This window comes from Callionymus lyra, chromosome 2, assembly GCF_982586985.1.
Source record: "Callionymus lyra chromosome 2, fCalLyr1.hap1.1, whole genome shotgun sequence".
Classification (NCBI taxonomy): domain Eukaryota; kingdom Metazoa; phylum Chordata; class Actinopteri; order Syngnathiformes; family Callionymidae; genus Callionymus; species Callionymus lyra.
The window spans coordinates 40,983,462-40,997,194 of NC_141819.1; the positions used below are offsets into that span (position 1 = coordinate 40,983,462).

Below are 13,733 nucleotides of genomic sequence, written 5' to 3' on the forward strand. Positions count from 1 at the left end.
ATTACCAGTCTTGTAAACACAACAGATTTTTTGTGGCGGCAACATAAAATTACATAAAAAGAAAATACATTCAAAATAATTAAATAATCTTCCTGATCCAGACAGCAGATGGGTAGAAAGATTTCTTATACCTTGATGTTCTGGTCCGTATCACAGTCTCCTGCTGGATGGGATCAGTTGGAACATGGATTGTCCCGGGTGAGAGAGTCAGCGATGGCGAACAGTACTCCATTTTACATCCAAAAAGATACACTTAAAAACTTCCAAATACCTCCATACTGCCTCATGTATTAAAGCCTCAACATGAGAAAAAGTTCAGATAAAATGCAATAAATGTTTAGTCTTTGCTAGTTTGGGGGCACACGGCGATGTAGTGGTTAGCGAGATCGCCTGACAGCATGAAGGTTGCCGGTTCGCTTCCAGGTGGGGAGAAGGCCAACTTATGACCTTTCTGTTTGGAGTTTGTGAGTTTTTACTGTGTTGCGTGGATTTACTCTGGGCACTACGGTTTCATCCCACAGTCCAAAAACATAGAGAGGTTGATCTGAACTTGGGGAAATTGTCTGTAGTAAGTAAGTAAGTAATTTTTATTTGTATAGCGCTTTTCCAGACCAGGGTCGCAAAGCGCTTAAACAATCAAAACAATATTCAATAAAGTATATACTTTAAAGATCGAAAACCTGTAGCTATGTCTTTGTGTGTCCTGTCCAGGGTGTCCCCCGCCCCTCGCCCGTACAATCTGAGATAGGCTTCAGCCCCCCCGCAAGCCCCATAAGGGATTAAGCGGTAAAGACTATTTATTTATTTATGTATTTATTTATTTATTCATTCATTCATTAAGCCAGTTTGCAGTGTCTCAGTTCACGGCTATGTAGGTGTCATGTGTGAGATTTACACTGAGACACTGCTGGGTTGTTTTGCTACAAACTACTTTAAAATTGAAAGTTAAATAAATATACTTAATTTGAAACAATTTTCTTGTCCAGGCTTCAATACAAGGAGGACGTTACAGACGAGCTTCATTGAGGTATTTGGAATTCTTGGACAAAAAAAGTCAGCACCTTTCGCGACCTTTACATGGACATACAGTTCTGCCTGTAACTCCAAAAAAGAAACTGATTACTCCAAAAAAAAAAGAAAAGTTGAGTAAACTTTCACTTTAGGTGTGTTTTTCTACTCTTTCTGGATTATTTATATATATATATATATATATATATATAGAGAGAGAGAGAGAGAGAGAGAGAGAGAGAGAGAGAGAGAGAGAGAGAAAGTATGATATTCTCCAACTTATTAAATAGACCAAACAAATAAAATAACAATAAAATATTGATTATCAGTCAACAAGCCTGTTGATCAAAGCCTATAACACTTTAAAATGATCTTCAAATTCCTAATTGAATCTTGACCAATAAGTAATTGCAACACTCGCATGCAAATTTCGAGCCCCTGGTTTAGAGATGTGGGTCTCGGACCATCCACCGAGGACCCTCTCATAGTCGCACTTGTCTATCCAAAACCAAACAGCAGCTGCAGGCGACTGAAAGCTCTTATTAATTGTCTTTTGTCATGCGTAATTAGGCTTTCAATGGCGCCTGAGGCCTGACGACCCGGCTGCAGGTACATACAGAGCAGACCATTGAGAGCTTCACAGCTGACTGAGAGTTTTCCAGTAAGTCCAGATACGGATGAAGAGACTCGTCAACCACTTTAGTCACACCGAGGGAATAAAAAAAGTGACACACGTTGTCTTGAAAACGCGACACTTGTGCACCTTTCACACCTGCAGCAGAACCCTAATTCGATTAATCCTGAATTAAATTCATTAGATGGATTTCCCCTCACTGCGATATATGATCAGCAGCGGGACGTGAAAGGGGGCCATTTATTCCTGCAGTGAATGGGTCTGCGTGGGACCAAACCTTCACCTGCTTCCCCTCTCAATTAGGAATGTATCCCAAACTCTGACAGACACGAGTTAAATTAGGCGTCAGCTAATTTCCAGCGCCCCCTCCTCACTTAATCCCCCCTCAGAGTCCTTTCCATTGGAGCACGGCCCTTTAATTCAGCACAAGTTGAAAGGTTCAAATAGTGCCTAATGAAACAGTGACTAAATCGTTGTGTGTCGCTCGGCGGAACCCCGGAGCTGTCCCTCAAAGCCCTATGAGCACACAGCCGTCGGGGGTCTCCGGCTAAATGCGGGTCCCAAGGCAGGACAATCTAAACTGTCAAAGCCTTTGGCCACTTCTATATATCCCAGTTCGGTGCGCTGCAGCAAAAGCGGCATAATCGACCAACGTGGGACCGAAAACGCAATTAAACTGGCTTTGGATACCCCGAACCCTTTCAGGCGGGTCCATTAATGAACTATTGGCTGCTCCCCACGTAGGGGAGTTATCGGGTACCCTTTTGTGGACGCATTTAAGGGGGTAACATACAGCTCGAAATTCGTATAGAGCGTACGATTCAATCCAAATTAAATTGCGGTAGTTTAAATGTAGGCCTGATACCTAAGCGAGGAGAAATACATTTGATATTAACATTTTTTTAAATAGTTTTAGTAAAAGTATTTATAGGTTTTAATAAAATCCTCGACAGGTTCACTCCTTGATTTTGACCAAAAATAATTAACCACTGCAATTTATTATTCTTTTGGGTTTTTTTATTAGATTATTTTTAAAACCCGGTATTTATTTGGAAGACAAAAAGTACGGATGATCAATCAATGAAAAATATGAAGTAGGACACTAAAAAAAATATGAAAAATCTGCTTTTTATTATTTATTTGAATAATAAAGCAAATATTTTGCGCAAACATAAACGAGGGAGCTTGATCGAAGTGAAAAAAGAAATAATTAAATAAACAAAATTAAAAAGTGACAACAAATGAATCGATGTTGTATGAAAATATTTCAATGATATTACTACTAAAACGTAAACTTGAAAGTTTTTTGAGTCATGCAAAATGACAAAGTCAAACTGATTTTAATAAATAATAGTTTTGTTCATTTAATTTCTTTATAAAAATGATAAACAATTACCATAATATGAGCGCGTCTATAATCTAACCACACTTTTCTTTCCAACAAATCACCAATTTATTTTATTATATTCGACAACAAATTAATTTAATAATAAGAGCATAATTTGACTTAACTTGGATTTAATTAACATGTTGATATTCCTGTGGTTTCTTTTTGGTCGTTTTACAAAAATAATAATAATTCTTGTTCTAAATTTCCCAAATATCTTAAGGTTGAAAAAACACAAAGAGGTTTCGTCATTGTTGGGTTTATTACAATAAATACAGAATATACAAATACTTATACATGGCGGATTTCATCTCACAACTTGGCAGTGGCGGGGAAACAGTTGGTAAGTTTGCAGAGAAACACGGAGAGTCTTTACATCAGTTTCATTATTTCCTTTTAACGATGCGAGGAACTTGTCATGCAGAAAGATCCACAGGTGGGTAAACAAGTGCAGAGGGGGTTTCACATGAGGGTCACCTCCTTCTCCTCGGAGGCAGAGGCTGGTGACAGCGACTCCTCGTCCTCTGACCGCGGGTAGTCCGTGTGCGCGCCGGTGCACTTGCAGCCGCCGTGCGCGCTCCTCTGCGTGGCTTTGCCCTCTTTCTTGTGCTTCACTCTTCGGTTCTGGAACCAGATCTTCACCTGCTTCTCCGACAGGTTCAAGTACGTGGCGATCTCGATTCGTCTCAGTCTCGAAAGGTACATGTTTGTGGAAAACTCCCTCTCCAGTTCCAAAAGTTGCGTGCTCGTGAACGCGGTGCGCATCCGCTTCCCGTTCTGGATGTGAGTCTCAGACGCGCCTGTTGGACGAAGATAAGTTAAGTAAGTCAGGTCCTACTAAGGGGCGTAAAACAACACACAAACAGATAAGACTCACCTATGGAGAGACAGTGGTATCTGCGCGGGTCCGTGACGCTGAACGTGGGCGTGCAAACAGGTGTGTGTCCCGGGTGCGCCGGAGCCTGGTGCGCTATCCTCTGACAGTATTGCGCGTCGGCTCCTGGGAACTGGCCCTTCAGCAGGGGGAGCCCGCTGCGGGACGAGTGGATGTGGGACGTGACGCACAGCGGACAGACGCAGAAGGTGCCGCTCTTCCTGGACGGACACACCGGCGCCGTCACCGTCATCACGCTGGGCGAGTGCATGCTGATGGGGATGAGGAACTCCGGCCCCTGGTGGTGGTGGTCCGCGGGCCCGGGTCTCACCGTGTCCTTGATGATTAAAGAGTCGACGTAGAAAGACCTGGACATGGTGGTGGTCGCTGGAGGAGAGCTGAGTCTCATCTGAAACCCCTCGGGATCTCCTAAAGTGCTTATGTTTGATACTTCAACAAAAGGGACCCCGGAGAGGGTGGGCCCTGACGCGTCACCCACGTGCGCACCCGGCTTCAAACTGTCAGAGGAGCGCGTGACGTCAGAGGATTCCTCCAATCATAACTTGCTTATTGACAGTCCGAGCTGAGGATCTCTCGGACGACAAGTGTCGAAACATGGAAGTGCTTTAAAAAAAGGAACAAACTTCTACACTGACTCGATATCCATCAATTGTGGCAATTTATACAAATATACTTCTTTATTTTTATATGATCAAAACACAACTTTATATGCTATCATCAAACTCAACCATTAATGATGAGATTTAAACTCAATTTTCATTTTCCTTTTTATTTTTCCTTATATAAAGTCATGATCCCATCTATCCATCCGTTTGTCAACTACTATTTTTAATTTGTTGCTACTTTAGTAGTTCTAGAAAGCTACTGTAGCGAGCTTGGGTTGAACTTGTTCTCATCTTTTACTTGTATTCTCACAATATTAACTGATTCATAGCAACATTAGACAACCAGAAACTAGTGTTACCATGAGAGCAACTTCTGGTATCCAGACCTTTTATTTCCATATCTGACTCCAGATGCGGATTTCACAAATGATCCACTAATCGTGGCCTAATCGTGACTCCGAATCCGGTTTCACTTCCATCAATTAAAGAATGATGAAGTGATGTGGAGTCTGGACGCTGGTTATTCGATGGCGATTAGGATTCAATTAGAAAGTGTTTATAAAGGGTTGCTCTGTGCGAGCGTAAACAGCCAGTTATTCCAGAAATGCGCTAATCCCTCATCTTGTGACGATAATTAGCGAGTTTGATCCTGCAGGAGGGTCACTGCTGAGGTCCAGCTTCTGCTTTCATCTGCCCACTCACGCCCCAGACCTTCAGATGGAGTCTGCGGGGTTCATGCTGCACACACACACTCTCAGAGTCAGATCAACAATCTTTTAGTGGATTTATTGCGTGGCCTTGTTTTTCCATTTAAATCACACATGGATGAGAAAGTCGGGGGTTAAATGCCACGTGGCAAAATTAGAAAGTGTTTAAAAATCCCAAACACACACGTCTGTCAGCCAGACAGTAATTGCTCTAATAGAGTGTTCAGTGGAAGATGCGCAGATGATAATGTCAAACAGTTTGAGAGAGAGAATGGGGGGCGTCCACGCGGAATGATGCGTGGCGTGCGTCCCCATCTCGCATGCTCTGATATAGTTTTTTTTTTCCATAAATCTGCCCGATAAAATTTCATTGTTTATCAAGTAATCCCTGAAATGAGAGCCTTTATGAGGCTATAATGAGGCCTAATTGCCAGGACTAGTGGAGCCACGTGGAAGGGTTTAGAAGGCATTAGGCTGCCGGGTACTGAGCACAGGCTGTTACCTCGCCATTACTTTCATAATTCAAGGAGAAAATTGCTCCATTTAAGGGAAAAGAAATCCTATGATTCCCTTTCTTCTGCTCGGAGTGACAAGGCTGCACTTTTGTGTCCGCTTCGTTTAAGGAGCGGGTGCAAGAGGAGAGGCCTTCGCTCCCGTTTTCCCCCAAAAGATCTTCACTTCCTTCACTTTTTTTCTTATTCTTTCTCGCCCTCTATTCAGTTCTGATGGGCGATTAATCACCGGTCCATTGAGCGTGATGATATTTGAACTTAGAAGATAGTAAACGGGTGAGAAACCATCGGTTGTGTGTTTGCGTTTTCAACCCCTCCCTGGAACACACCAACTTGTAAAAGTCTCCTGCTAGAGCCCCCCCACACCCCCCCTCCACCTCCCTTTCATTCACGGCACATCCCATGCTATATCACACCGTGAAGAAGTCCATTAATGTTTTGTTGAACAAGCGTCATTAACTTGTATCAACGCCTTTTTACAAACCTCGCATTGTTGCAAGGGCCCTAGTCTGCAGCCCATCTTGGCCGATACAGTGGATGATTTGGCCCTTTATTAGTCTCCCGGCAACAGATCATGAATACCAAAACTCAAAAGGAAACACTTTGCTCCGCCATATAGATCTCAATGGCGATGGGGGGAACATGAACAATGATCCCGCGGTTCACATAACGCCGGGCAATGACTTTTCATTAACAATTATCTCCTCGGTGTGAATAGCAGCTGCAGTGGCCGGTCTCAGTCTCTAGGTTTGCGCTGAAAGAAAACGAGGTGGTGGGGGGGTTGCTGTGAAAGGCATCCTGCAGGAGTTTTAGCTCCATGAATGCAGAAACGTATTCATTTCTGAGTGAATAATTAGGATTCTATGCAAAAATGAGTCGGAAATAATTGAAGGGGGTAAGTACTGTGACCACTTGGACGACGAGACAAAGGCCGTTTTTAGCGCCTCGCACCAGGAGTTTATGAGCTCCGTCGGTGGAGTAACATGCAGATTACAGCTCGCTCTTTATGAATGATATCTCATTTTTAAATACACTTCTCTTCAGAGGAACTCAAAAAACCTCCAAAAAACTTGAGCTAGGTTTTAAAACTAAGCGACAGAATTTGTTGGTGCTATCACCTATGTTCTGTCAGTATTATTTCAGGTTAAAATGTTGTGAGTGACAAAGTGATGATGAAAATGCATTAAGAAACATATGTTTCTATTAAAATTCTTTAAAAAATCATGAAGGCATAAAAATTTTCAGTGATTTTTTTCCATATCTTTTGTAACATTTGCTTAGTTTCTTCATCAGAAAAATCCAAAGTACCCCCATAAAAACTTCTCAAGGAAAAACTTGTTGGTTCCAATGGTTTCATGTGTCCTGTTTTCTGAATTAATAAATTAAAATGATTTGTTAATTTTAAATATCATTTAAAATTGCACGCCACCTGAACTGGCCGTGGTTGCCCACCCTCTTCCATTCAAACAAGTTTAACCCAAATTATACTAACAGAACAAAGAAAAGTGTTACAAGTAAGAAAAACGAATTCACCGTGCAATTGTTGTTTATCCCCAATTTTTTTAAATGTTATTTTTGTTTTCCGAGGAGCTTTAATGGACGTTAGTTAAACATTACATTTGTGCTATAATCGCTCAGACCAATAACACTTAACGGACCCTTCAGCAGGTGGTCGTCAATTCACAAACGCTAATAAATCAAAGTAACAAAGCAGCCATAATTCATGAAGCGGGAATGTTGACGTAAGACGTTGAAAACTACATTGATATCATTAGAAGATCTGGATTCAGCAATTACTTGTTTATGAAAAAAGTGGTTGTTAACTGGAGTGCCTGAAACCCACACAAATGGGGGGTAGTTACCAAGAAAACCTCAGTGAGCACACAAAGACAACACTTGTGAAACTTAAAAAATGTTATTTGTTCATCGCCTCATTGAGCAACGACTAGGACTTTAACACTGGAGTGTATGTTTCAATAAAACAATCCTCCTCTTGCAACACTTCCTGCGTGCATCTTTGAAACTGTTTTTTCTGTGAGTGTTATTGAGAGCTCGGGCCCTCAGAGCCATAGAAAAGTAAAGTGACAGCCGCATTGTGGGGCCAGACCGCGGGACAAAGCCCGCGAGGCTCCTGTTGAAGGTCTATAGAGATGTCCTGCACCAGGCTCCCTCTAATTAGAGAGACACTCCTCAGTCTCTGCTCAGACCAGACACTCCTGACTGAAGTGTGCCTCTGCGCCAGCCAGCGTCTGGATGTCCACACACTTGTGCATGTGTCTGATAGTGCACACAATTAACGAGTCTCCGAAATGAGATAAACAGCGACTGATACTGATGCGGCTCACGGTTCCCAGAGATGTGTCTTTATTAAGGATGATTGTCGGAGCCCTCCGCCTCCCCCGTTGTTTCCAAAACACTAAGCAAGCACAATTATGGGGAGAAAATAAGCAGCACAGCACAGAGCAGCCCTTATCTCAATCTTTTCTCGCTCGAGTTGTCGTACACTTCCGAGTTCTCGTCCTGGTTGTAATAGGAAGCTACTCTATCGGCCACTTACGCGAGCGATCAGCTGTGAGGACTCATTATTGAGCCTCTCGCCGGCTCTTCCATCTTCGTTAATGGTTGGCCTTTTACTAAAATTATTTGGCTTCACAGTGATGTCTTTAGACTTTGTCTGAACACATTCAACTCCCAACGCTCCCTGCCTTCTCCGGAATGGATGTCTGGAAGAAAACGATAAACAGCAGTGGTTATTTTAGCAACCAGATTCAAAGTGGTTTCAAGAAAATAAAACTTCTAATAGAAGCCTAAAGAAGGTGATGCTGTCGCCCTTGCCCTCTGTGAAAGCGAGAGTCCTTGGATTGAGCTGGTGTTCTGGAGGAGAAACTGTCGGAAGGTCGTGGCCATGAGTGTCCAGGAACCAACATGACTCATCTCAGATCTGTGTTCCATCCAACATGTTAAGCTGCATTTACAACTTAAGAAAATGTGGAATCTGAATAGTAACAATCCAGATTTATTCAGTTTAGCATTTGATGCTACAGATGTTGACTTGACTGTTTCACAGGAACACACTCAGCTTGCAACCCTGTCACCCGAAATCATGCCATATCCTCCACTCATGTAACATGATAGCGTGACAGACATAAGCTACTTCATCGGTTGCCTATTTTCATCCCTATTTCAAATGTTCACTCTACCTAGTTTGTCAAGATAAAACAAAAGTTTGAGCAAATTACATTGTGTATAGAAAAGAAAAGAAATCCAAACCCTTTTCTTCAGGCTCTCCCCTGAAGCCACGCCTTCAAGTCTCACTTTTGATACGCCACTTTTTCTCATGGCTCAATCGCAGTGACAAAAACAAAACTGACAATTACAAATTATAAATTCTCAGCACATCTTCACAGACAATGATTGCTATATCTTTCTAATTTTAATTCACTTCTTGGTTCTATTTTAGATCTTTTTTTTAACAACCTACTTTCTATGGAAATAAATATGTGCCATTGGAATTGAAGTTGAATTTCTAACACAAAATTTTAACAGCATCAGAATCAGACTTTGAATTTTCAAAACCAACACATTTTAATGTGTAAAAAAAATCAGTGGAAACAATAAAAGTTAAAAAATTATAAGTAAATACATTCAGTGTAAGTAATTTGGTGTAAAATAAATTCAGTGTTAACATCAGGGCAAGCGAGGGGAAGCAATCGATCCCTGTCGACAGGTTACACTGTGACGTCATGCAAAGATCACCAGTGGTGGTTGCCATGACTCCCTCCTCCTAACCCTGACCATGTTTTTGTTAATACATTGAAACAAAAGTATAAGAAAAAACAACAGGGCTTAACATGTGAAATATAGAGTCTGATTTTGGTGCTGTAAAAGGTCAGCAGTAGATATTCATGTTCATTTACTTTGAATTTCAAGATAAAATGGATGATTTGAATAAAGTTAAATAAAACAATCAGATCAAGTTATCTTCTATTTATGTAAAAATGTATTTTGGATCATTTTCTTTTTAACAAAACGTTGCCGTGGGAAGTGAATTTGTCGTCACGCTTAATTTCTTCCCAAACTATTTCCGTGTATTTAACCCCCTCCATCTCTTTCTTCACAGACTTATTCACAGTGATTTAGCCATTATTTATATTATATCATTATTTAGTCACACAATTGATATTTTAAGGAAACACAACGTGTGAAGGGAATGTTTTTCAAACATCTACAAGAAAATTGTTTTTTTTAAAAAAGGAAAAACAAAAAGGAAAACTGGTGATTTTCACTTGCATTTTATAATTTTCTTTTATTGATTCTATTGTACAATATATAGTATTACTATTTTTACTCAATGAGTTGAATGAATATTCATAATTTATCCCAGATGTTTTAAGCAAATGCAACGTTCAAAGGATTGTTTTCTTTTTAACTAGAAGAAATTGGGGAAAGAAAATGAGAAATACTGGACAACTTATGGTTTTTGCTGACAATGTTTTATTCCAATAAAAGTCTTTTATTTAGGTCATATTCTGTAGGTGAGTCATGAGATAAACAATTTAACTTATTTATATTTTTAAAAACAGCTACATATTTAACCTTTATATATTACTTTTTATGGTTATCGGTATATTTTAGAAAGAAATGGAAATTTGGTCATCTCTGTAAATTCAATCATACCCATGTATCTTTCAATAGATAAAATAGTTGTTTGATGAGTTCAATTGTTAGTTTCTCTACAATTATATTCAAAAGTTTGTTATTGATAATACCATGATAACACGTCACTCTTCCCACTTTGCCATAAATATTTAACTTCGTTAAATTTTTTATTTATTAGGTGTGCCCTTTGACCTGTCCAGGATAAACAAGAAGAGACAATAACGGGATGAATTCAATGTTTTGCGTCTCCAACTGCGACGAGTTCATTTGGTAGAAACCGAGGTCAAGGCCAAGAGCGCCTGTCTGTGTCATCGTAGGTTTTCTGGATTAATGGAGCGCTTGTTTGTCTGAGCTTTGTGTTTGCACAACTTTGTCTGAGCTCTTGGGGGAGTGTTAGGCACTGCCTGGGATTTGTATGCAGGCCACATCGCTCAGACGCCCCCCCTGCTCCGGCCTGTGTCCTCTCACCTGCCTGCTGCATTAAATCATGCAGCCATCGAGGGAAGCGTTGATGGGGCTGCACGTGCAAGAGCTCGGCTGCACCTGTCCCCCCGACATGAGAGTGTGTGTGGGGGTGCGCGGCCCGTGCACGCCTCAGTTTGATGCTCGCGGGGATGGAGACATAGGTAGCTTGGGTGTCAAACAGGAGGTCTGCAGATGCCCGAGCGGCTGAGAGCTGAAGGTCCCTCCCTTTGACAGAGTATCTATTCAGAGTCAATGAGCTGGGTCAAAGCCTGCACGTCAGGCTGCAGCTCGCCACAGCACTGGGGCGGTCCGAGAGGTCAGTCTCATTCACATGGTGCTGTCATGCAAATGAACCCACCCACGCTTAAACAACTCTTGGAATTTTTATGTTTGCTCCCCAGTCTTTTTTTTCTTTTTTTTCACCATTTACCCCCTTTTTCCCCTGTTTTTCTCACTCCCTCAGTCCCTCTCCAAATCTCTCTCCCTGGCATTCAGAAAGTCATTGACGATGCATTCAAAGCCTTTTAAATTGTTCGGCGTCATTGTGCCCCAGTTGAAGTAGGAGGGATGGAGAGAGGGAGAGTGTAAAGAGGAGTGGGCCTAAATATACTCTTCTCTGAAAGTAGTTAGATCATGTTCTTTTCATGGTCCGATTAGAATCAAATCGATCCCCCGCCCCTCCTGACACTCCACGGTTTGAAGAGTAGCGAGCAAACAAAGATGCCTTGGCCGAGACAAGCGAGAAGAATGACCCAACCTGAATGCTAAACACACTCTTAAAAGTGTCTCTCTGGACGCAGATAATGGCAGACTCGGAGTGAGACGTTGGTGTGGAGGACCGTCTACGTTTGGAGCGACATCTGAGGAGACCTGAGCCACATGCTAACTAAGAACCACGCATGAAGAAAGATGGAGACCCTCACTGAGATCCATGTAAAATCATGGCGATGCTCAGAAAGATGGTCAGAGAGGTGAAAGTGGGGGGAGGGCCCTGAACTCGCTGACACACTTGCTGCACCTGCTGATGAGGCAATCATTCACTTCAGCTCCGATCCAACTCTTTTGTTGGTTTTGTTCGGTCACTTTATTGTGCGCTTGTTTGGCATCATTTTTTTTAATTTTTTTTTTTACGTTTGATTAAACACACACGTGCATATTCAGAGTGACTTGAAAAGTGTCTTTAAAAATAGGTTGACAGTTAAAATAAAATCACTCATGTATTTCAGTTAAATGTTAAAGCAACTCTGGGGAGTTTTAAGTACCTTAATATTTTTGTACTAAAATAACTTGTGATGACACATCAACTTAAAACTAGTTGAATGACTCACATACCTTGACTTGAGGTGTTTTGTGTGATTTTTATTTTAACTGTAAAAGTTCTTGGGGATGGTGTGAACATGCTACATATCGCGCTAGTTAAAGTTATGTTATTAACAAAGCAGTCATAACACATATCATATTTCATTATCCATATATTATGTATATATTCATATATGCAATCTGATTCATTACCTCATCAGTATCATCCTTCATTCAGCCTGGAAACAGAAAATTCGTCCAACTGCTGTAAACCGGGACATGGCAACTTTTGCGTCGTTTAGCGAGTGCTCATGGGAAATGTTGTCTACCGTCGACTAAACACACTTTAGTCCACTGGCGTCGCTCGACTTAAAATCGCTTTAAGGAAATAATGAGCATGAGATAAGAAATGAAGATGATAAGGCTGCACAATTAATCACATTTTCACGATATTCTGGCTATCACGATGAATCAACCCTGATCATATGTGATTTTTATTTCGATTAAAGTTAAAAGGATTATTTATCCACCTCCTTAAAAATATTTAAAACCACTAGGCTTAATATGACTTTTTTTTTCTTCGTTACTCATAAAGTACAATTTCACAACTTATGGTCAATTATTGGGTATGTTTTTATTTATATCATTGATTATTTATTGTAATTACATTTTGTATTTTGCAGTGAGGGCTCTTCACATTTTGATCTGTTATAAATGAAAATGAAATTACATTTATTTTACTTACATCTATCATCTATCATTGTCGAGACTTTAAAGGATTCTTTATTCACCTGTATGGCCCCTAACCGCTGCTGCACACATGCTCTTTTCATTAACTTAAAAAAAAAAAAATTTTTTAAATGAGCAAATAACTGAAATAAACTGTAGTTAGAAAATGTGTTTTGCTAGATGAGTTCTTTAAGGTGACTCAGAAAACAGCCGTAAGAACGTAAGTGGTCGAGTGCATACGGTTCTCATGCCAGGTTACAGGTTACACTCTGTCATCAATAAGGGAATTTCCTTTTTTAAATCATGTAATTATTATTATTATTATCTGTATTAGATTGTCTTTATTTGATTTGATTGTCTTTAAAAAATCCACATCAAATTAGCTCATTGGCTAAAGTATGCATTTGCTTAATGGCTGGATAGTCTTTTTAACATTTGTTGTTTTTTTCAATATAATTATCACTATCATTGTTATCATATGATCTCAAAGGATTTCAGAAAACTGAGCCTTAAGTCAGTAGGTGTACGTTTTTATTGAAATGGTTTAAGAGCCGTTAACTTCATTATACAGCCTTTAAAATGCAAGATAACGACATTTCGTTAAGACATCCAAACAGTACACAAAAGTAAAGAAACAAAGTAAATAATGTCTATTTCTAAAGGAGGGAAAGTATATAATTATATATAATTAAATGAAGTAGCCACCATGAGTTCTGTTTAATAAACAAATACATTTTCTCATCATCCTTTTATTGTTTTCCAGACAATTGGATAAAAACAAGCTGCAGGATTAGGTAGAAAGATTGTGACCACTGAGCTAAGCTAAAAGCTGA

The 13,733-nt window shown here is 40.3% G+C and overlaps 1 protein-coding gene across 1 annotated transcript; it reads right to left on the reverse strand.

Annotated features, from left to right (window-relative positions):
* Positions 1 to 3,278: 3,278 nt before the first annotated feature.
* Positions 3,279 to 4,346, reverse strand: gsx2 (GS homeobox 2). The gene is made up of 2 exons (XM_087783090.1): positions 3,907 to 4,346; positions 3,279 to 3,829 (listed from the first exon to the last, which is right to left on the reverse strand). Exons 1-2 carry the CDS (start codon positions 4,310 to 4,312, stop codon positions 3,492 to 3,494), a joined length of 744 nt encoding a protein of 247 aa, XP_087639216.1. The 5' UTR covers positions 4,313 to 4,346; the 3' UTR covers positions 3,279 to 3,491.
* Positions 4,347 to 13,733: the final 9,387 nt, after the last annotated feature.